The sequence below is a fragment of the Rana temporaria genome, chromosome 13 (genome assembly GCF_905171775.1).
Source record: "Rana temporaria chromosome 13, aRanTem1.1, whole genome shotgun sequence".
Classification (NCBI taxonomy): domain Eukaryota; kingdom Metazoa; phylum Chordata; class Amphibia; order Anura; family Ranidae; genus Rana; species Rana temporaria.
The window spans coordinates 31,685,070-31,710,066 of NC_053501.1; the positions used below are offsets into that span (position 1 = coordinate 31,685,070).

A 24,997-nucleotide genomic window follows, 5' to 3' on the forward strand; every position below is an offset into this window, starting at 1 on the left:
CGGGGAGAGGAGAGAGGCAGCGGGTCACATGAGCGGTGATCGACGATCTGAAAACTGGTAAAGAACAACATATTTTTTATAAAACACAGACAGAGGGGAACATAGGATAATTAGACAGGCTGGCATAAAGTTTAAATGAAACTTCAGCAGCAAGGGGGAGAGGTATTTAGTTGATTAAGTGGCTTCAAAACCACTAACTCTTTTCATATTTTGTATTTATTTTCAATTTTATTGCTGTCACAAGGTAGCTACGTGATCGCATGGGCAGGTGACAGGTCCTGTCTATGGAGTCATCAGAGGTCTATTATATGTAGAAAACATGGCAAGAAATTGTAAACATGCTAATTGATGACCAAACTCCCCCCCCACACCCCCCCCCAAAAAAACTGCCTTGCTTGGACGCTACACAGATGTTCCCTATCCTGGAGCTCGCACCCTAGAACTGCCTCCAGCAGTCGGTCTATGGCAGCCTGCAGCATGTGATGACAGCCGAAGCTGTGACAGGTATCATCAGCCCATTAGAATGTTGTGTAATATTCCTTTGCAATGTCATATTTACACTCGCTGGAGGGAAGCAACCCCCTCTGAAAACACTACACATGAATATACTCTTCATTTGTTGCCTCCAGAGTAAATAGGACTTGACGTTGCCATACCGGTGTGCTGGATTTACTCTGAAATCTCAGTGAGCAGTCACCCGACAGCGATAACATAAGCAGGAAATGCTGCAGGCATGGGTAGCTCACTACAAGCTGATGTAATGCAATAACCCACGACGTGCCCCTCATTGATTCATTTTACATAATCTCCAGATGACCCAGGAATGACAGAGTTTTTACGTCAGTAAAAAGTGTCAAACATTTTATTTATTATGCTGAATCATTAAGTTAAAGAATATATACGAGCTAAAATAAGTCATGGGAACTGCAAAATATCCTCTGCAAAACACAAAGCGGCTCCACAAAACGGACAGATCCTGTATATCAGCATAGTAACTTTGTGGTTATCACTCTTGCCTTGGTGGGGAACTGGGTTCAATTCCCAATAGGGAAAGTATTAAAACAGCACTAACTCCAGCTCCCCATTTGATTACTGAATATACTCGAGTAGAAGACGACCTGAATATAAGCTGAGGCACCTAATTTTACCACAAAAAACTGGGGAAATTTATTGACTCGAGTAGAAGCCTAGGGTGTCCATCTGCATGCCTCACTGTGCCCATGTGCATGCCTCACTGTGCCCATAACTAGACTGACGTTTAACATGGAAGTCTTTAGAAGGGGTGCCCGGCTTTGAAAAAAATCGGTGCTCCCCAGCCAAAGGTACCCCAGACAACAACCTTTGCACACTTATAGAGGAGAAATGGGGCTACATGTGTGCCAAGATCCGGGTCCAGGGGACTTACGACCGACTGGGTCCCCAAAGTCACAGGAGAAATGACCGTTTAACATGGGAGTCTATGGAAGGGGTGCCCGGCTTTGAAAAATCGGTGTTCCCCGGCCAACAAACTTTGCACACTTGTAGAGGAAGAGTGGGGCTGGCCTACAGCTGGCCAGTACTTGGTCCCCAAAGTCCAGGAGATCAGGCGCAAGAAGGCGACTCGAGTATAAGCCGAGGGGGGCATTTTCAGCAACAAAAAATGTGCCGAAAAACTTGGCTTTATACTCGAGTATATACGGTACTTGGGTGTTCAGATCTGCTTCCACAACATGAAAATATACAAAATTATCTACACTCCGAGATTTCTCTCTCAGCATGCAGGCGAAGTAGAGAAATGTAACACTGGCCATACATTCGATGTGGATGTCGGAATCCTCCCTGCTGTGTCTTTCTATTCTAAAAGCGGGAAGGCTCTCCTGCCTCCCCAATGTCACAATACATTGATCAAAGCTGCAGCGCTGACCGAACTGAAAATTTCCAGCAGTCCCGTAGACGTCTCATGAATAGGAACAACCATACATGGATCAAAATTTGGCCGGTTCAGCAGGAACCAGCTGAATTTCGTTCTATGTATGGCCAGCTTAACAGATACCTTCATTCACGCTAAACAGTGTGGATGAAAGCATCTTCCCCACTGGATACTTAGCGGCCAATGAAACACAGCTGCTGAATTCCAGAGAAGTTGCTGCATCTGGTTGGACGCAGTCACTGTGCGACTGATAATTTACCAGAATGAGCCACCCACTGCTCATATTTTGTCAAACCTACCAAAATCGGAGCTGTGCAAGGCCAGCTTTAGATTTACTGGCTTGTAACCAAACAGGTCAAATTTTCTAGAAATCCTAGCTGTGACCAAACAGTCCTTGGGAGTTTGAAAACAAGGCCTAGATTCTAGGTGTGTGCGTTACTACATTTGTAGCATGCGGGGTGACGCAATCTAGTTTATGCACTTAGCTCCATGTGACAAGGCAGCGATAGATACAGTATATACAAGAAATCAAAACGCTGTACAGGAATACTGCTAAGCTGCATGTACCAAGTGAACAGGATCTTTGCACAAGACAATGCAGTGAACCATTCCAACCAATAAAAGCTCAGTGCTCTTGCTTAATGTGGACACAAACGTCATACATAAAATACACTAAATTACCAAAAGTATTGGGACACCTGCCTTTAAACGCACAGGAATTTTAATGTCATCCCAGTCTTAGTCTGTAGGGTTCAATATTGAGTTGGCTAGAACAGCTTCAACTCTTCTGGGAAGGCTGTCCACAAGGTTTAGGAGTGTGTCTATGGGAGTGTTTGACCGTTCTTCAGAAGCACCTTTGTGAGGTCAGGCACTGATGTTGGATAAGGAGGCCTGGCTCGCAGTCTCTGCTCTAATTCATCCCAAAGGTGTTCTATTGGGTTGAGATCAGGACTCTGTGCAGGCCAGTCGAATTCCTCCACCCCAAACTCACTCATCCATGTCTTTATGGACCTTGCTTTGTGTACTGGTGGTGCAGTCATGTTGGAACAGGAAGGGGATATCTCCAAACTGTTCCCACAAAGTTGGGAGCATGAAATTGTCCATAATGTCTTGGCATGCTGACGCCCTTAAGAGTTCCCTTCACTGGAACTAAGTGGCCAAGCCCAACACCTGAAAAACAACCCCACCCTGCAATCCCCCCTACACCAAATAATTTGGACCAGTGCACAAAGTAAGGTCCATAAAGACATGGATGAACGAGTTTGGGGTGGAGGAACGTGACTGGCCTGCACAGAGTCCTGACCAAAACCCAAAAGAACACCTTTGGGATGAATTTTAGTGGAGACTGCGATCCAGGCCTTCTCATCCACATGAGTGACACAATGGGGGGGGGGGGTATTATATGTAGATAAATGTAGGCTTCACCTCCCTCTTATTCTAACACATGGACTGGAGGGGTGTGACTCAGCCTGAGTCTGCCAGAAATCCGCTCACATCATACTATTTTCACAAAATAATAAAGACATTTTTAACCACGTGACTGCCGGATTATTTACCATCCATTCATCCCAGCCCAATTCTGCCTGCAATCTGGGAGGCCTAGATGTGAATGGAGCCTTAAAGTGTTACTAAACCTAAAAACTTTTTTTTACCATAATGCATTGTTTGCATCAAGGTAAAGAAAACATTTTTTTTTTTTTTTGCGTCTCTCCACCCCCCCTCCCTGTTTGACGATTAAGAGAGAGGAGAAGAGATCCGCGCTGTGCACGGCTGCAGCTATTCTCCCCTCTTTTCCTCTTCACACAGCCTTGGAGAAGCGGAAGGATCCATTGGCTCTTGCTGCCGTCATTCAAAAGCAGTGAAGAGGAAGTTGGGGGCGGGCCCAATTCTCGCTGTGCAAGTCTATGGAGCGCGGCTCTATAGTCACACAGGTCAGGAGTGCGCAGACTACGTTTCTCCCCATAGCAAGCAGCTGGCTATGGTGGACATAAAAAATAAACAAAAAAGAGAAAGAGCCAAGATCGCCGCCAGGGATCCCAGAAGAGGGGGATCGGGGCCACTAGGTGCAATACCACTGCACAGAGCAGATAAGCATAACAAGTTATTTTAATATAATGTAAAAAAAATCTAACTTACTAAAGCCTAATTTTCATATATTTTTTTTTTAAATAAGGAGCGATGCAAAAGCCCAGTAATAGCAAGCATTAATAGTAATAGCCTTTCTTGCTTTAAAAAAATAAATAAAAAATCAGATCTACCTTGTGTTACTTCTGTTAGTCTAACTGCAAAACTGCTTTATGCTTGACTGGAGTATACCTTTAAATATTCATCTTTTCTCTATAAACATAAAACACTGGACCTTGACAATCTAAAAACCCGATGTTGGTACCGGATATTAATTTCCTGCATAGATGGATGTTGATGCCATTACTTTCCTTCAAAAGAAACAAAATATTCTGAAGTGATATTGATGAACACCCCCACCCCACCCCCACCCCCACCCCACACACACACACACACACACACACACACACACACACACACACACACACACACACACACACACACACACACACACACACACACACACACACACAACAGCTCGTGTAAACAGGCCCAGCAAGGAGCGGGATGCAGCTGACAGCCAGGATCCTGTCATTTTTCACAGCAGGAACGAAGCCTCAACATGTTCAGAATTAACTGCATAAAAAATTGTTATAAATCATACCTGTTTTCATTAGACTGACACCAGACAGGAACGTGCCCCGTCACCTAAAGACAGGTGTGATTACAGCAGCTTACAGACAAGGATCACAACTGAATGCTGATAGACTGACCAGAGACTCACATGGGGAAGAGAGTACACTGCATAGTAATTGACTTCAGGACACGGCCTACACACCTGCGGACCGTATGTCTGTATTTCATCCATCCATCCATTTTCGCATGAAATATGGACATACATGTATCCCTATGGGATATCATCCGCAGACACCCGATCTCATTGGTCCCTGCTATGGTACGATTCTGCAGACGGAGGAAAATCCTATTTTTCCATCTGTCTGCGGATTCAATCGGGTGAACATGGATAGACGGTCCATGTTCACCCGATCCCCCCCATAGAGGAGAGCGGAGATCTTACAGGGCGGTCCATGCACAGTGTGCAGGTAACACACTGTCATCTGCCGGCTCAGCGGGGGATCAACGGAGCGATCCCCGCTGAGCAAGCGGATGAGAAAGGTACGGATCCTCACATACATACATGTGTAAGGGGCCCATACACTTGGCAATTTGTGATCAAATTAGCAATTGCAAACATAATCAATTAAAATATCAGTTCTGCACTTTTCCATCGACTAAAGTTATAGACCGAAAATATCACCATTATGGGTGAAAGCAATCTAATAAAAATGATCACCGATGCCCTGTACACACGATCGGATTTCTGATGGAATCTAATCCGATGGATTTTTTTGTCAGATGTCCGATGAAGCCGACTTTCATCAGTCTTGCATACACACTATCAGACTAAATTCCGACCGTTCCAAAACGCGGTGAGGTAAAACACTACGACGGCCCGAAAAAAATGCTTCCAAGCATACGTCGACTTGATTTCTGAGCATGCATGGATTTTTCTCCGATGGAGTTCCACACAGACGATCGGAATTTCCTATCGGTTTTTTATCCATAGGAAACATTTAACACATGTTCTATTTTTTTACACCGATGGAAAAAAGACGGATGGGGCCCACACATGATCGGTTTGCCCGATGAAAACAGTCCATAGGTTTTTTTTCATCGGACAAACCGATCGTGTATACACGGCTTTAATCAAAATGAATTACGATCAATTCGCTGGACATATGCAGACATTTTTTGATTGATCAGAAGCGATCAACAAAAATTTAGCACAGCCAATCATTTTTGCAATATGGAATCAATCAGGAGCTCACCAAAATCAACTGGAAGATGGATCTTTGGTTTGCAAAATGTATCCAATTGGGTCAATTTAGTTGCACTGAACGATCGATTATAAGATCTTAGCAATACACTTGTGGCTACCTAACCACTTCTCGCCCGGTCAATGGACAATTGACGTCCGGGAAGTGGTTGTGAAATCCTGACTGGACGTCTATTGACGTCCTGCAGAATTTCATGCCGGCGTGGGGGCGGGGTGTCAGTCTGACACCCTGCATCTCCGATCTCGGTAAAGAGCCTACAGCGGAGGCACTTTACCACGAGATCAGCCTTGTCCAATCACGGCTGATCACGATGTAAACAGGAAGAGCCGATCGTCTGATAGATGCGAGTAGAGGAGAGCCGACCGGCAGCTCTCCTGACAGGGGGGGTTCTCGCTGATTGTTTATCAGCGCAGCCCTCCCTCGGTTGCCCACACTATACCACAGGGAAGCCGCCAGGACCACCAGGGATTGGAGGAAACATGTGGATGGCCAGGTACATCCCCCATGGCCATACACATGTAAAAAATATGCACAATAGATGCCAATCAGTGCCCACAAATGGGCACTGACTGGCAACATGGGCACTGATTGGAAAAATTGTAAACAAACAAGTGCCACCCCTCGGTGTCCATCAGTGCCACCCCTCAGTTTCCATCAGTGCCACTTCTCAGTGCCCACCTATCTGTGCCACCCATCAGTGCCCACCAGTGCCGCCTATGAGTGCCCATCAGTGCCGCATACCAGCGCTGCCTATCAGTGTCCATCAGTGCCGCCTATTAGTGCCCATCAGTGCCACCTCATTGGTGCCCATCAGTGCCACCTCATCAGTGCCCGTAATTAAAAAAGAAAACTTACCTATTTACTAAAAAAGAATTAACAGAAAAAAATTAAAAAATTATTTTTTTTTTCAAAATTTTCGGTCTTTTTTTAGTTGTTACGCAAAAAATAAAAATCGCAGAGGTGATCAATTACCACCAAAAGAAAGCTCTATTTGTAGGAAAAAAATGATAAAAAAATTGTTTGGCTACAGCGTAGCATGACCACGCAATTGTCATTCAAAGTGCGACAGCGCAGAAAGCTGAAAATTGGCTTGGGCAGGAAGCTGCGTAAGTGCCTGGTATGGAAGTGGTTAAAGTGTTGCTAAACCCAGGACCCTGCATTCAATATATCGGATCTCCCACAGTACACAGGACAGGGAAGTTTCAATCTTCAATCAGTTTCCATTGCCTGAGATCCCATTTCCCTCAGACAGTACAAGAAGAAAGATTCTATTTTCCTGTCCCTGATGAAAGCTTTGGTTTGCTTCCTCCAGTGGTTGGAAGGAGGCAGATTTCCCAACCCATTTTATCAGGGTGTGCGAGATCCACCCATAATCCTGTGAATAGCAGGTTTGTACACTCAGTGTGAATTAGCATGTTCCATGTCAGATAAATGTTTACATACTCGGCTCTGCCAAGAACTATTTGGTGTTCAGTCCATAAAGCATTTCTTCATGTGTGCTTTTATGTGCTTGTATCAGCTTTAGCCAAGCGTGCAGGAAAAGAACAAAACACTGGAGGTAAAAATAAACTGGGGAGGCGGTCAGACAAGAGCCATCCACGCACAAGCCGCTCTGTGTCTAAAGGCTGCAAGTCACTACAAATAATACATTTACAATCAGATACAGTGCCTTGAAAAAGTATTCATACCCCTTGAAATGTCCCACCTTTTGTCGAGTTACAACCAAAAATGAAATCCCAATAAAATACATTTACATGTGATAAACCAACACAAAGTGGCACATAATTGTGAAGTGGAAGGAAAATGATAAATGGTTTTCAATTTTTTTTACAAATAAATATGTGAAAAGTGTGGCGTACATTTGTATGGCGCCCCCCCTGAGTCAATACTTTGTAGAACCACCTTTCCCTGCAATTACAGCTGAAAGTCTTTTGGGGATGTCTCTACCAGCTTTACACATCTAGAGAGGGACATATTTGCCCATTTTTCTTTTCAAAATACCTCAAGCTCTATCAGATTGGATGAAAAGCGTCTGTGAACAGCAATTTTCAAGTCTCGCCACAGATTCTCAATGTGATTTAGGTCTGGACTTTGACTGGACCATTCTAACATGAAAATGCTTTGATCTAAACCATTCCATTGTAGTTCTGGCTGTATGTTTGGGGTCATTGTCCTGCTGGAAGGTGAACCTCCACCCCAGTCTCAAGTATTTTGCAGACAAACAGGGTTTCTTCTAAGATTGCCTTTATTTGGCTCCATCCATCTTCCCATCAACTCTGACCAGCTTCCCTGTAGAAAAGCATCCCCATAACATGATGCTGCCACCACCATGTTTCACGGTGAGAATGGTGTGTTCAGGGCGATGTGCTGTGTTAGTTTTCAGCCACACATAGCGTTTACTTTTAGGACAAAAAGTAGAATTTTGGTCTCATCTGACCAGAGCACCTTCTTCTACATGTTTTCCGTTTCCCCCACATGGCTTCTCGCAAACTGTAAACAGGACTTCTTATGGCTCTCTTTCAACAATGGCTTTCTTCTTGCCACTCTTCCATAAAAGGTCAGATTTGTGGAGAGCACGACTAATAGTTGTCCTGTGGACAGATTCTCCCACCTGAGCTGTGGATCTCTGCAGCTCCTCCAGAGTTACCATGGGCCTCTTGACTGCTTCTCTGATGAATGCTATCCTTGCCCGGCCTGTCAGTTTAGGTGGACGGCCATGTCTTGGGGGGTTTGCAGTTGTACCATACTCTTTCCATTTTCCGAAGATGGATTTAACAGTTCTCCGTTTGATGTTCAAAGCTTAGGATATTTTTTTTATAATCTAACCCTGCTATAAACTTCTCCACAACTTTATCCCTGACATGTCTGGTGTGTTCTTTGGCCTTCATGATGCTGTTTGAAAACCATTTATCATTTTCCTTCCACTTCACAATTATGTGTCACTTTGTGTTGGTTATTACATAAAATTTCAATAAAATACATTTATGCTTTTGGTTGCAACATGACAAAATTTATTAGACCCCTTTCACACTGAGGCACTTTTCAGGTGGTTTAGCGCCTAAATACCGCCTGAAAAACTCCTGCCCTGCAGTCTCGGTGTGAAAGCCCGAATGCTTTCCCACTGAGGCGAGGCGCTGGTGGGACCGTTCCAAAAGTCCTGCTAGCAGCATCTTTGGAGTGGTGAGAAGAGCGGTGTGTTTACCACTCCTTCTAATTGAAAACAATGGGACACTGCGGCTATACTACCGCCAATGCGCCTCTGCAGTTAAAACCACAGCGCTAGCGGCTGAATACCGCCGCAATTCTGCGGAAGTTCCGACGGTGTAGCGCCGCTAAAAATAGTGGCACTATACCGCCACCGCACACCCCCCGCCCCAGTGTGAAAGGGGCCTTAAGGTAAAAATGTCCCAGGAATCGCACATTTTTGCCATGATTTTGCACAGGTCAAAAGATCAGCAATGTAAAATGACAAAACAATAATAAATAACCACCAAGCAAGCACATTAAATCCCCCCCCAAAAATGTTGAAGCCCCCCCCACCTCCACATATACACATGTACAAACCTAAATGCATGCACCTGGGGAGCTTACGCATGAAAACTTTGTTTGCAACAGATGTTGCATATCACTGCGCATGCCGGAGCGAGAGCAATAATTCTAGCACAAGACCTCCTTCCATAACACTAGACTGAAGGGTTGCCAAATGAAAATATAGGGTATAGAATTTTGTCATCATTTCACTGAACCACACAAATTTAAAGGAGTTGTAAAGGCAGAAGGTTTTTTATCTCAATGCATTCTATGCATTAAAATAAAAAGCCTTCTGTGTGTAGCAGCCCCCCTAACACTCACCTGAGCTCCATATCTGTCCAGCGATGTCCACGAGTGTCTCAGCTGTCCGAGATTCTCCCTCCTGATCGGCTGAGACACAGCAGCGACGCCATTGGCTGCCACTGCTGTCAATCAAAGTCAGCTTGCCAATCAGGGGAGAGAGGGGGGGTAGAGCCAGATCAGGGCTCCATGTCTGATTGGACACAGGAAGATGTGACTCAGCTTAGGTGCCCCAATAGCAAGCTGCTTGCTGTTGAGGTACTGAACAGGAGGGAGGGGCCAGGAACACAGAAGAGGGACCTGAAAAGAGGAGGATCCAGGCCGCTCTGTGCAACTCCACTGCAACAGAGGAGGTAAGTATAACATGTTTGTTATTTTAATAGGGAAATAAACAAGTCTTTACAATCACTTTAAAGTTTGGCATGTTGGGTATCTATTTACTCAGTGCAACCTCAGGTTTTATATTTTACCAAAATAATTTGAGTAATTTATTGCGTTTGTTTGCCCTTAAATCACTTTTTTTTTTACATACATTTTTCATTTCCTAGACCATTGCGTGACATAAAATATTGGAACTACCACCATATTTTTCTCTATGGTGTCTGCTTTCAGGAAAATATATGTGTGGAGGTTTTACATCATCTTCACCGCTAAAATTGTTTTTTTTATACGTGTGCAAATAATGCTCTGGTAGCAAAAATGTGAATATCACTTGAATGTGAGATTTTAGCAATAAAGTAGATTTCAACCAAAATGCCAATTGCATGTGTGGCATACCTACCCAATGGCTTCAGTACTTTATGTATTTTCAAGCAAAAAAAAAAAAAAAAATGGATACAAATCAAGAAATCCAACCTCGCTAGCTGCACACTTTTGCTGGGACTACAAATCAGAAATGACTCAGCAACAGGATCAGCATGAGTGCCAGGCAACTAGCATTTTCAGAAAGATGTCAGTAAAGACAGCCTCCTTATTTTTGTCAGTACAGGTTACCTATAACAGTTATGAAGCATGTAATAGTCATGTATGTATCACGTCTATATCTGGAAATATCTATCTGTAACAGAAGACTTCAGATCTGGTGTATTTCATATTTTATAAACAATGAAATTCTATTTTGCTTTTCAAGAGTCGCATTTTATGTCTCTTCCTAATAAAGGGCAAATCCATTTTGTAGTGTGTTTGTGCTTTTAGAGGCCGGGGCCCTGAGGCGAGAATCACACTGGAGACAGGCAATGTTTGTACAGAGCACCAGGGATTGTGTGACAGGAACTTGGCACTTACGTTAACCGCTACATACAGGAAAAGAAAGCTATAAGCGGCAGGTTCATTTGGCTAAAATAAGCAGGTGAACAGAGCACACATGGGACACTGGCTTAAAGCTGAGACTATTTCAGAGATCAAAGGCAGATATAGCTCACGCTGGAAGAAATACGTATACAGGCACTGCAAAGAAAAGCAGAAAAACAGTGTAGAGCAACGTTAAAGAGGAGCTCCAGGTCATTAATTCCATAAGTAAACAGAGTACCTTGTGATCCGATACCACTATTGCTTGGTATAGTCGACACACTGAAAGTCCCCCAATCCAAGAAACTACTGTATATACTCGAGTAAAAGCCAAGTTTTTCAGCACATTTTTTTGTGCCGAAAATGCCCCCCTCGGCTTATACTCAAGTCACCTTTTTGTGCCTAATCTCTCGGACTTTGGGAACCTGGTACCGGCTGGTCATAGAGCCCCACTCTTCGTGTACAAAGTTTGGTGTCCGAGGGACCTACGGCCGGGGAGCACCGATTTTTCAAAGTCGGCACCCCTTTCATTGACTCCCATGTTAAAGGGGAGGTTCACCCTAAAAACGACTTTCCCTTATTACACTGCCCCCCCACATTACAATACGATTATGCCTATTACTTTTTTTTTGATGCTGTACATACCTTCGTACAGCTATTCACCCGTGGCTTCCGGGTTGCGAGTCCCGCGGGAGTGGGCGTTCCTAACATGGTGGTGATTGACGTTTTGACAAAAAACGAGCTCCTCCCTTCGCGCAAGCCGCGTCACGATTGGCGAAAGGAGCCGAACGGCGAGTCGGCGCTATACTGCGCCTGCGCATTGCCGTTTGGCTCCTTTCGCCAATCGTGACGCGGCTTATGCGACGGGGGGAAGCTCGTTTTGGAGCTCGTTTTTTGTCAAAACGTCAATCGCCACCATGTTAGGAACGCCCACTCCTGCGGGACTCGCAACCCGGAAGCCACGGGTGAATAGCTGTACGAAGGTATGTACAGCATCAAAAAAAAAGTAATAGGCATAATCGTATTGTAATGTGGGGGGGCAGTGTAATAAGGGAAAGTCATTTTTCGGGTGAACCTCCCCTTTAAACGGTAATTTCTCCTGTATTTTTGGGGACCCAGTATCGGCCAAACGTAGGTCCTCTGGACCCGAAACTTGGAACACATGTAGCCCCAGTTCTCCTCTACAAGTGTGCAAAGTTTGCTGTCTAGAGGACTTACGGCCGGGGAGCACCGTTGTTTCAAAGCTGGGCACCCCTTCTATATACGCCTATGTTAAATGTAAGTCTAGTCATGGGCACAGTGAGGCATGGGCACAGTGAGGCATGCAGATGGACACCCTAGGCTTATACTCGAGTAAATAAGTTTTCAAATTTTTTTGTGGTAAAATTAGGTGCCTCGGCTTATATTCGGGTCGGCTTATACTCGAGTATATACAATAGCTTCCCATCAACACAAAATAGCAGCACCAAAAGCATGAGCTGCAATTGTTCCAGAAGACCAGGGCCCTCAAAGGCAGGATCGTCCTGTTATTTACAGTCTGACAAATGGACGTGGCCGCAATGTGTCCCAGGAGGCCAAGTCGATATGTAGCACTGTAAAGGCTGCAGTGCTATTCTTACTATGTCTGTGTTTATACAGATGAGCAGTGAGAGTCCTGTGTGTTTTTTCCTGCAGGCAGAACATTTAGGTCCATGGAGGCCACACAGACACAGGCCAGCAAGGAAAGCTGTACATTCCATCCCAGTTAATCACTGTGTGGTCTTAGAATCTTCAACAAGCAGCAACTATGGCCCTAAATGTCGTCACATTAGGTGTAAATGACTAAACCTCCAGCAAAGCACCTGTGCGCGAGTTATCCTTCTACGAGGAGATTTTATGTCACCATTTACACATAGAGGCTTCCATAAAATACACAGACATTCAGAGAGGCCATTAGATTTTGCATAAGCAGTATTAACTACTGAAAGCAGCAGCTTCTAACCAACAGAAATAGGCTAAAAGCTACTAAGCTTATTTAAAATGTGTAATTCAGTAATAAACAAAATGCAGTACTAGGAGTACAGGTCAGATTGACTTTCAGTAAGGAAATGTTAAAGTAGATGTAAACTATAACTGGATGTAAAACTAAGTTTGCTAAAGTAGTGTACATCATAAAAGGCTGAGCTGAAAAAAAAAAAAAAATACAGTTTTCATCTTTTATTTTCGTACTTTTTGATCTCAGTGCTACTCGTCTCCTGCAGCCTCTTTGCAGGAACGTTCAGTCTGCATTAACTCCAGTAATGGCTTCTTGGCATTTTTTTGACTGGTTCACCTGTGAATCACCACAGGGGGCAGGTCACTGATGGTGGCAACAGTGGTGTGTGTTGAAATGGCCACTTATAGCACCCATCAGAAGCAACAGGGTGCCCACACAGTAAATTGCCTTGTTACCCTATGACAGTTAATGAATGACCAAGTACCTTCATGCCAGGATCAACATTATCATTATGTTATGTTAATGAAGGCTAAAAATGTAAAAATATTTAAAAATGACATTAAAGTGGTTGTAAAGGCAGAAGGTTTTTTACCTTCGTGCATTCAATACATTAAGGTAAAAAAAACGTCTGTGTGCGGCAGCCCCCCCCCCCCCCCATACTTACCTGAGCTCACTCTTAATCCAGCGATGTCCATGAGAGCCTTGCCTCTCCGGGGACTCACATCCACGATTGGCTTTGGGAGCAGCGGGAGCCATTGGCTCCCCCTGCTGTCAAACGCAGCCAGTGAGCCAAAAACCTGGCTTTAGTATCACTTTAACAAATCTTATATGAGGTTTTACTGACTGGGTTTACATATACTTAAGTTGTACTTAAAGTAGTTGTAAAGGTATAAAGGTTTTTCATCTTTTACACATTCTCTGTAGTAATGTAAGAAAAAAACTTCAGGGTCCAGTTCCCCGCCCCCCCCTTATACTTAGATAAAAAGTGAAATAATTCAGCGCTGGAAAATAAATACATTACTAAATAAATTGCAAGCCAGCACTGTAGATATAATCCAAAAATATCTCAAAGTGAAATTAAGTAAATAAATAGTGCAGCGCAAAAACATAAAATCTATAACAAAATTAAACACAATTAATAATTAATAAAAGTCCATAAAGTGCAAGGTGATAAAAGGTGCTCCAAAAAACAAATAGTGACGAGTAGTGCAGCAATCTTTCATAAGATCAGTGACAGGGATATCCTCCACCAAGGCTATGGATGGCCTCTCACCTCAGCGATTCGACCTGTGGCTAGGTCAAAAAGCATAATACATATCCTCCAAGAAATAGATGGTAACAGCATACAAGAAGTCAGCTCTGTGTATCCCCAGATGGAATCAGCAATCAGTAGGACAACTCAGCAATCTCCCAAATTAATTCCATGGACCGGAAAAGGCAACAAAAGAGAAGGACTAGTGCTCTCCGTTTGAAACAACTTTAATCTAAAACATAATCAGTCTAAAAACACTCACATTTGCGGACACTCTCAGCCGAGTGTATAGCAAGCAGCGTGTAACCGGAATTCCGGATCGCAAACAGTGTAGGTATCGTGAGGCAGGCGAACGCGGGTGACGTCGACGTGACTCCTCCCCCTCGTACGCGTTACGTCCCAGAGTAGGCGGGACTTCTTCAGCGTGGGGCCCCGCTGGAGTGTATCTGGGATACACAGAGCGGGGCCCCGCTCTGTGTATCTGGGATACACAGAGCCGACTTCTTGTATGCTGTTACCATCTATTTCTTGGAGGATATGTATTATGCTTTTTGACCTAGCCACAGGTCGAATCGCTGAGGTGAGAGGCCATCCATAGCCTTGGTGGAGGATATCCCTGTCACTGATCTTATGAAAGATTGCTGCACTACTCGTCACTATTTGTTTATTGGAGCACCTTTTATCACCTTGCACTTTATGGACTTTTATTAATTATTAATTGTGTTTAATTTTGTTATAGATTTTATGTTTTTGCGCTGCACTATTTATTTACTTAACCCCCCTTATACTTACCTGAGGCCCATCTCGTTCCAGCGATGTGCACGAGAGCAGATCTTCTAGGTCGCTCTCTCTCTCTCATCATTGGCTCACACAGCAGCAGGAGTCATTTGTTTCTGCTGCTGTTAATCACAGCCAGTGAGCCAATGGGGAATGAGCCATGCTATGCGTGTGGATAGACCAAGTCAATTCACAGGAGCGTGGTTCAGGAGTGTGCCATTGCAAGAGGCTTGCTATTGGGGGAACTTGGCAGGGGGGAGGGACCAGGAGTGCCAGCGGGGGACCCAAACAGAAGAGGATCTGGGCTGCTCTGTGCAAAATCATTGCAGACAGCAGGTATTACATGTTTTTTTTTTTTAAATCACAACCTAATCACTTTAAGTTTCAAGTTTTAGGTCACCTCCTAGTCTGTATACACTCCTATGAAGATGATAGAATTTAGGATGTAAATGAGCTGTGACGGGTTTAAAAGTAGCATTCCAGTCAAATCCTAACTATACCTTAATCTACTTCCACCCCCATTCCAAGCCTATTCTAGCTACCCTGTAAAGGAAAGATGTCTATACTTACCTTTGCTGAGGGCGTTGCGCTCTGGTCACATGATAATTTCCTAGCGTCAGCTTCAGTATAGAGGAGGGACCACTGACAACCGATGCCCTATAGCAGGGGTCTCCAAACTCTCTAAACAGAGGGCCAGTTTATTGTTCTCCAGACTTTAGGGGGGCCGGATTGTGGTCAACAGAAGTGGAAACATTCTTGGCATCAGTGAGAGTAAACATCGCCACATTTGGTATTGGGGGGGGGGGGGGGGGAATAGCACCCTATCATTGGTATCATAGGGAAGAATAGTGCCCCATTATTGGTGGGAGAAATGGTGCCCTATTGTTGGTGGCTGGATAAAGGCAAGCAAAGGGCCATATCTGGCCTTTGGGCCGCAGTTTGGAGAACACTGCCCTATAGTAAGCCTATGGGTGATGTCATTGACAAGGCTCTGCAACCATTGCCGATGATCTCTTCAGTGGCCGGTTTCCGTAAAGAAGAGAGATCAGGTGACCAGACTGAATAGGAAAGTATAGACATGTTCCCTTACAGGATAGTTCAAATAGGCTTAGAATGGAGGTGGGAGCAGGTTTAGGTATAGTTAGGATTGACTGGACTTCTACTTTTGTTTAGCACTTAATACTAGCACTTTATATGATGCCACACTCGCCATTAACCCTAACTTCCTTATAGATAACAACAAATTGGAGTGATTGTATTATGAGAGACAAGACAGAGCACATCGGTGTACGAATTGGTAGTATAGGATAACAAAAAAAAATAAAAAAATATTATCTGGAATGTCATTACAGCAGACTTTGAATTATCCTCCTTTCAACTGCACCTAATAACAGACCAGTTTTACACATGTTCTGAACAATCTATGGAGAAGTGTATTCTGGAGATGCCATACCTGTAAAGCCTCAGGTCACATAGAGAATGTTTTTATTCAAGTTTCCCCTCATCTCCTCTAAAATCCCGTGAGATGTCACATACCGCACAAGGACAGCTGCCTTTATCACATGACCAGGACATCCATGTTAGCCCATTTTCTATCTCTTAGTATAGGGGTCGCCAAACTTTTTAAACAAAGAGCCAGTTTACTATCCTTCAGACTTTAGCGGGGCCAGACTATGGCCAGTGGGTGTAGATAATGCCTTACGCTTGGTGGTCAGTGGGCGAAAACAAATTACACAAAACCCCTGTGATTAGGAGGCAGAATAGTGCCACATCATTGGTATAAGTGGGAGGAATAGTGCCCCATTGTTGGTGTCAGTGGGAAAAATAATGCCCAATTATTGGTGTAAGTGGGAGGAATAGTGCCCCATCATTGGTGCCAGAGGAAGAATTTGTCATTCTTGATGTAAGAGAGAGGAGTAGTACCTTGTATCAATGGAAGGAATAGTGTTCCAAGGTCCAGATAAAGGCAAGTAAAGGGCCGCATCTGGCTCATGGGCCGAAGTTTGGAGACCACCTTTATATCAAGACCGAAAATTGCATGATGGCTCACCACACCATGGATTCTGGATGAAGATGTGCATCAAGCACCTTAGTGCTATTGCCTTCTTAACCCTAGTTAACCCCCTAGCACCAGTGCCTCCCAGGCCTGTAAGGGCTTTGCTGGGAGGCAGGGCAGGATTTCCGATTAGTTCACCGCTGTGATTGGCTGTCACAGCGGCCACGAAACCGGAAAGCTTACAAATCGCAAGTAGATATTGGGAGCTTTCCATTAGCCGCCGGTAACTGTGCCAACGCAGCTCTGTTTATCTTTAGGTAAGCATATATGAGGCCTCTCAGCGTTAAGGCCCATCCACTGAGAGGCCGCATATTTGCCTACGGCCGGCAGAAAGAAATTAAAGTCAATTTAAGGATGAAGCTCATTTGCGATCATCGTAGTTCTCGTAAGAACATTAGAATACAAGTAATGACCTATGCCTCAAACAAGACAGAGCTAAAAAAACAGTACATTATTAAAAAGAAATAACGCATAGGTAAATCTCAGCCTTACCTTTTCCTTGCTCCTTAGTATCTATACATTCTTTGATAGAGTCTGTGATCCCCAAGCTTGCAGCCGTAGGCAGTGGACCCAGAAGAGATTCTATAGGAAGAGGTTTTATCGTAGGGACATAACAATTCGATTCATCCCTCTCTGCAAGTTCATTGTAAAAATCTTTATTTAGGTGACTGGCGGCTGCTTCCAGCTCCTCATCCTCCTGTTCATATTCCAAAGTGCTTCGACTGTCTTCCACATCTTCAAAAACAGATTAGCATTATTGTCCCATTTGGAGATCAGCTTAAATAACATTACATTCTACAAAAGTAATATCTTTTCAAACCCATTTTTGCTTGAAGTGTGACTGACCCACCCAAATTCCTATGTTCTGTTATGTGGGTTCTGTTTGGAAGCAAGGGCTTCTTTGAAACACCAAAAAAAACATTTGCACAAACCCGCAACATTTAATGAGATTTTAAGATAGGGGAAACCCTGGAACAGTGTTGCCAAATGTCAGTCTTTTTACTGGCAACCAGTAAAAAATTAGCACTTTTCTGCTGGCAGAAAATGCCAGTGACAGGGAAAGGTTGCCAGTAAAAAATATGGCTGCGACACTTGGCTTGGAAGTGTGCATGTACAGTTCCAGTCCGGAGCCAGCCGAGACCATCCGAGTGCCTGAGTGTGTTGCGTGATGTCATGGTGCAAGGGAGCGGTGTGGCTGGAGCCTTGTGTTCGGGTGGGGAGCAAGACAGGGGTGGGACTGTCATTACTGATTGGACTCAAGGGACCACCTGGCATGGAGAGTCACTGTGACGTGTTGTGTCATCATCTGTGCTGCTGCACACTGCTGTCAGTGTCACTGTGAGTCAATTTCATGCGTGCGGGCCTGCCCATTTCTTGCCCCCCTGTCCCTGAGCTACTTACTTACTATATCGAAAATAAAATAAGAAATATGTTTTTTTTCCTAATATCTACCTTAAAGTGGTCGTAAAGCCTCGTGTTTTTTCACCTTAATGCATCCCTGTTTTACTTACCTGAGCCTCAAACTTAGATTGACAGCAGTGCAGCCATTGGTTCCCGCTGCTGTCAATCAAATCAATGACACGGCGGGGCGGGCAAAAACAATGAGGATATGGACAGCCGCACTCCAGTAACTTGAAAAAAGACGTGCCCTTTATTGGGTACAGGAAAAAATGCACTACAGGTATCAGCACACAGTGGATCCCACTGTGTGCTGATACCTGTAGTGCATTTTTTCCTGTACCCAATAAAGGGCACGTCTTTTTTCAAGTTACTGGAGTGCGGCTGTCCATATCCTCATTGTTTTTGCACATCCTGTGCGTTGCCAGCACCCATCTGCTTCTGAGTGGACATCAATTACCCTAGTGAGCTCACCTGGAGCGGCAGCTCTCTTACCTACACGGCGGGGCCGAGTCATACACTTGGCGGCTATGGTCGCCGAGTGTATCAAGCGGGAGCATGGCCGCAAGGTAATCGCCTTGGGAGAACGTTTACCAGAGGGGGTTAGCTCTTGGGGGGAGTAGCCGCGAGAGCCGCCTTGGGACCCCAGAAGAGGACAAACGGGGCCGCTCTGTGAAAAACGAACTGCACAGTGGAGGTAAGTATAACATGTTTGTTTAATACTAAACCCATACAACCCCTTTAAAACACTTTGCCACTTGCATATTGTACTTGTTTGTAGCCTAAATTCTGAAATGTATGCTTGTTTGGCTGAACTTCTCCAATGGATCACAGAAGTGCAATTCATTTTGCACTCCTGTGACCCGTTTTCAACTGAGAGCAGACTAAAGTCCGATCTCTGCTGATGTCAGCAATGTCAGTCCAGGCACCGCTTCATCCTGACAATGGAAGTCTGGATCCGCCAGGTGCCTGGACTGACGTTTTTGTGGACACCTCACCAACACACCTATATAAAGTGCTTGTTACATACGCCAATTTAATATATAGGTATTAATATTGAGTGGGTTCACCTTTTGTGGCTACAACCCCCACTATTGTGGGACAGCTTTCCCCAAAATATAGGAGTGCGTCTATTGAGGTTGGAGAAAAATATCGGACTCAAAATCAGTGTTCCAATTCATCTCAAAGGTATTTAATAGGGTTTAGGGTCAGGTTTCTGTGCAGGGTATTCAAGTTCCCCAACACTAAAGTCATCAAACATCCATCAAAATGTCATATGGCCAGTGTATATTATAGGCATTGCTTTAGGATTATTATCTACTGTTGCACTATCATTTTTAAAAAACTGACATCAGTTTTCAGTAATTGAATGGTTCTAGATTATTAAGTCTCACCATCTTTACAGTAAGAAGCGTAGATTCCTTTTGCTTTCGGCCTACTGTTTTCTAGCTCATTCTCAATTTCATCCTGGTAGGTCGTAATCTCTCCTGTCATTGCAAAATCAGAAGGGTAAGTAAGATTGGCTTCACAAAAACTTGTCTAGGCTGGACAGTATTATCAACGCTGCCTACCTTCCACATCATCCAGCTTTTTTGACAGTTCATGTTCGAGCTGCAGAGAAAAAAAAAAAGAACATTAGATGATCACTAAGGCAGAGTCTTTTAAGAGAAATCTTTAGAACAGAGTACAATGAAATATCACATCTTCTAGCAGTCCATTAGAAGTGAAGCACCCAAGTCAACACCTGCTTATCTGCCTTCAAATGAACATACCAGGGCCCACCAAAAACTGAATATTCAGTTATTAGGTCAACTTATTCTTTAAAGGGAATGTATTTAATGTTGCTTATGAATATAAATTTACTTCTATAGCCAACTGGTGAAACTTTAGACTCTTCATTTGTGCACATCTATCCCTTGGCTGCTCTGTAGTTGATGGAAAAAAAATGTTAACAGAGTTTAGTAGCTGAAGCTTAAATGTAAACATACAGTGAATGACAGAGAAATGACACTCCCTGCTTAGTTCAGACAGGTGTATGAAGTTTCAAGTTTAGAGTGTCTAAAGGTAAACCAGGCATAATGCTTTGTAGCACCAGTGACATGGGAGCACCTGTTTACGGACTTGTAAAAAGCGGACGAACGGTCCGCTAATGTGAAAGGGGCCTTAACCCTGATGTAGAAAAATACTGGATACTTTTTTGCATGAAGTGCCATTTGCCGCTCGGAAACGTATAGTTCGCCATTGGATGCAAGCTCTCCCCCCTACACTCCAAGCGTGGTGTCTCGAAGTTGGCTCATCCTTGCCATTTAAGAAACACATTTACACTCACCCGGGGATGCCCGGCCAGGTATAATAAAATCTAGGTTGGTTGGTTGGCTGTCCCAGAAACTTGTCCTTGGCCTTACCATATATTTCACATTAACCAAGTGTAATCTCTCTACTTGCTGATGTGCCACTATCCTTCAATATTTCTAAGGTTCTTTTCAGTACCTAAGGCTATACAGTTCTGAATCTCTGTTTACCACCATTTTTTTGTTATGGTACTAATCAGAATGTATGCTTCAGATCTGTGCTAGGGGCTGCTTACCCACCATCTGGGCAACACCACCATGTTATGTGCCACCCCTCCCCCAACTTTTTCTCCTCTTTTGCCACTTTTTTTTAACTCCTTTCTTACTAATTACAACTGTGTCTTCCTCTTCCTCTTTTATACCCATACCTTCTCAGTGTAATCTACTTTCTTAAAACAGTCTTTCGCCAGAATGCCCTACTAACAACTTTGCCTCTATAATATCGCATATATTAAATAATTGGGGGGAAAAAAAGAGTAAAAGACACCCTGGGAGTACTGGAGATATCTCCACACACGGCTGCATTCACACCTAGGCGTATTGTCACCTGTAGCGCGACGCTATTGCAGCCTGCAATACGCTGGAGGGGTGATTTAACATTGTCGGCTATGGAGATGGTTCACATCTCCACGCCGAAACGCCATACGCCTAAAGCTCAAAACAAGTCCCGGACCTTTTTTTCAGGCGGCTTTCGGCATAGCCGACAATGTTGATCACCCCTCCGGCGTATGTTAGGCTTAAAAAACGCCGCGTTTTGTCATGGCAAATCGCAGAACAAAACGCCGCAATTTGTCGCGGCAAATCTCGGTAACATACGCCACGTTCAGGTGTGAATGCCGCACAAAAATTGCGGCGTTTTGTCCCGCGATTTGCCGCGACAAAACGCGGTAAAATACGCCGCGGTAACATACACAGGAGGGGTGATCAACATTGTCGGCTATGGCCGAACGCCGAAAGCCGCCTGAAAAAAAGGTCCGGGACTTGTTTTGAGCTTCAGGCGTTCGGCGTGGAGATGTGAACCATCTCCATAGCCGACAATGTAAAATCACCCCTCCAGCGTATTGCAGGCTGCAATAGCGTCGCGCTACAGGCGACAATACGCCTAGGTGTGAATGCAGCTTATAGCAGCTGGCCTGTCCTCTAAATTGGGCGTACAAATTTTCCTTTGGTTATTGTCCAAGTAACCAACCATGTTACATACACCACCTCTGATAATACCTCTCTGGAGACAAGAGACTAAAGAGGTAACAACTGTTTATAACTGTCAGTTATCTTGTAAGAACTGGTATTGTTATGTTCTATGATGGAACTTCACACCCATTTTTTATGTTCCTCACCACTCTTGTCTTTGAAAAATAAGAAATAAAAAACTGACCCAAAAGCATTCTAGTTTCTTTTTAAAAGATCCAGTCACTGAATCTCCGGTTTGAAATCCCTATTCTGACAATCACATGTAGTGCCAGCAAACCTAGTTTAATTCTAAGGGCCAAATTTCTCAAATATTTCTGTAACTATGTTATAGAAAGATGAAACATATCTGCAGCCTTTTCACTCTGTTGAGTTCATTACCACTACATTAAGCCCAAAATTACCCGATTATCACCAAGTGGCACTTTTCAGCTCGTAACATTACTTCTGAATATAGTATGTCTCCCCAACTGGCAAGGCAAAGATAAATCTCAATTTCTGTGTTGCCAGGGAAAGATTTGCCCCGCTGGCTGCTCTTCGCTCTTGGATAGATCTCATAGATTGGCACACAGCCTGGTATCTACTTCCATCAACAAGGCAAGACAATAGCTCTTCCTAAGCCAGCACCCTCCACTCCCAGAACTATACATGACCCAGGCTCCACTCCATCTAAGAAAATTAAGTTTTTGTATTACAGCTAGATGAACTCCAGTTAAATATCTAAATTCACTGTTTTAATACATACATGGTAGGTGGTTTATCAATAAAAAAAAAAAAAAAAAAAAAGTGTATTTCAGTTCATCCAGCCCCAAAATATACACACCCCACCAGCCAGGATAGTTAGGATGGTGACCAGACCTTTCCCTGTTGAAGTTAAAGTGGTTCTAAAGGCTCAATGTTTTTTACATTCATGAATTCTATGCACAAGGGTAAAAAACCTTCTCTGTGCAGCAGCCCCCCCCCCCCAATACTTACCTGAACCCTGTTGCGATTCAGCGATCTGCACAAGAGCCTCGGCTCTCCGGGGACTCTCCCTACTCGTTGGGTGAAACAGCAGGAGCCATTGGCTGTCAATCACAGCCAGTGAGGAGAGAGGGGGCAGAGCTGAGCCGTAGCTCTGTGTGTGAATGAATAGACACGCAGAGCAGTGGCTACTGGGGTGCCCCCCCCATTGCAAGCTGCTTGCTCTGGGGGCACTTGAAAGAAGGGAGGGGCCAGGAGCGCCGGCGGGGGACCAGAGAAGAATCGGGGCTGCACAGAGTAGGTAAGTATAACATGTTTATTTAGAAAAAATTGCCTTTAATATCACTTTAGGTAGCACACCTTGGTCACTTTCCTGTACCTGTGACTGGAGGGTGAAGAATCAGCAGCAGCAGACAGATGCACTCACAATTCTCCTGCTGATAGCATGTTACTTGTGAGTTCATGTACACCACAGCACACCAGAATTGCCTTCTACTTATAGTTTTGCCCCTCTCAATCCCAGTTTTGTTGGCAGCAGATAGCCAGACCACAGGAATGGAACATTTTACGCATTTCACGCACACATAAAATCTACGAGCAAGCACAAGTGTGCGTGAAATGCATAATAATTCATTTCTGTGGTCTTCAGTTTTGCTAATTTTATGACTTAAAGAAGCAGCAAATATGTTTCTCGTGTGTTGCCATCCATTCATTATGAATATATTAAAGTAATTGTAACGTTTTTTTTTTTTTTAAAACAAATATGTTATACTACCTGTGAAGTGGTTTTGCACAGCGCAGCCCAGATCCTCCTCTTCTCAGGTCTCTCTTTGGTGCTCCTGACCCCTCCCTTCTGTTGAGTGCCCCCACAGCAGTTATCAGCTCCCTGTGTCCATACAGACACAGAGCCGCAGCCTGGCCCTGCCCCCTTTCACTACTCATTGGCTCACCGACTTTGATTGACAGCAGAGGGAGCCAATGGCACTGCACTGCTGTCTCAGCCAATGAGTATGGGAGTCCTGGACAGCTGAGGCTCTAATGCGGGGATATGCAATTAGCGGACCTCCAGCTGTTGCAGAACTACAATTCCCATGAGGCATAGCAAGACTCTGACAGCCACAAGCATGACACCAGAGTCAGAAGCATGATGGGACTTGTAGTTTTGCAACAGCTGGAGGTCCGCTAATTGCATATCCCTGCTCTAATGCAACATCTCTGGCTCTGTCTAGATGGACCCAACGTAAGTATTGGGGGGGCTGCTGCACTGCACACAGAACTTTTTAATCTTAATGTACAGAATGCATTAAGATGAAAAAACCTTATGACTTTACAACCACTTTAAGGGTCTCAAATCACGCTAGGTTATTGTGACCTAGTAACTATGCAGTTTGATCAACTGAATTACACATGTGTGGTTAAACCAAGGAATAATAGAGTTCACCTGTTGTAGACGCTCCTTCTTCTGACCTGCAGTGTAGGAAGGAGGGTCACACTCCTGGTCCAAATCAACCTTCATAAATTCATCTATTGTCAACTGGCTCGTTGGGGTGTCTTCAAATTCGGTCAGCCTAAAAAACACAAAACTGCATTGATTACAAACGGCACAAAAAAGCAGGGAATGCTGAAATTTTAGGGAGCTTTACAGATTTCAAAATAAGCCTGAAACACTTTTGCACAATTTTAAACTCATTTTCAGGCAGAATACCATTTATAACGCATCGAAACTTGAAGCAGATGGGCTACAGCAGAAGGCCACATTGGATACAATCCTGTCAGCTAAGAACAGGAAACGGAGGCTACAATTCACACAGGCTCACCAAAATTGGACAATAGAAGATTGGAAAAAACGTTGCCTGCTCTGATGAGTTGATTTCAGCTGCGACATTTAGATGGTAGGCTCAGAATTTGGCGTAAACATGAAAAGCATGGATCCATCCTGCCTTGTATCAATGGTGCAGGCTGGTGGTGATGTAATGGCGGATATTTTTTTTGTCACACTTTGGGTCCCTTAGGTACCAACTGAGTATCGTTTAAATGCCACGGCCAAC

At 44.1% G+C, this 24,997-nt stretch overlaps 1 protein-coding gene across 1 annotated transcript in view; it reads right to left on the reverse strand.

The window, feature by feature from the left end:
- Positions 1-24,997, reverse strand: part of BRF1 (BRF1 RNA polymerase III transcription initiation factor subunit) — a 437,396-nt gene that overhangs the window by 162,755 nt on the left and 249,644 nt on the right. The window contains exons 8-11 of the mRNA XM_040332965.1: positions 24,391-24,517; positions 20,019-20,058; positions 19,842-19,934; positions 17,542-17,784 (exon numbers count right to left, since the gene is read on the reverse strand). Coding sequence (XP_040188899.1) covers positions 17,542-17,784; positions 19,842-19,934; positions 20,019-20,058; positions 24,391-24,517 — 503 coding nt within the window. The remainder of the gene's footprint in view (positions 1-17,541; positions 17,785-19,841; positions 19,935-20,018; positions 20,059-24,390; positions 24,518-24,997) is intronic.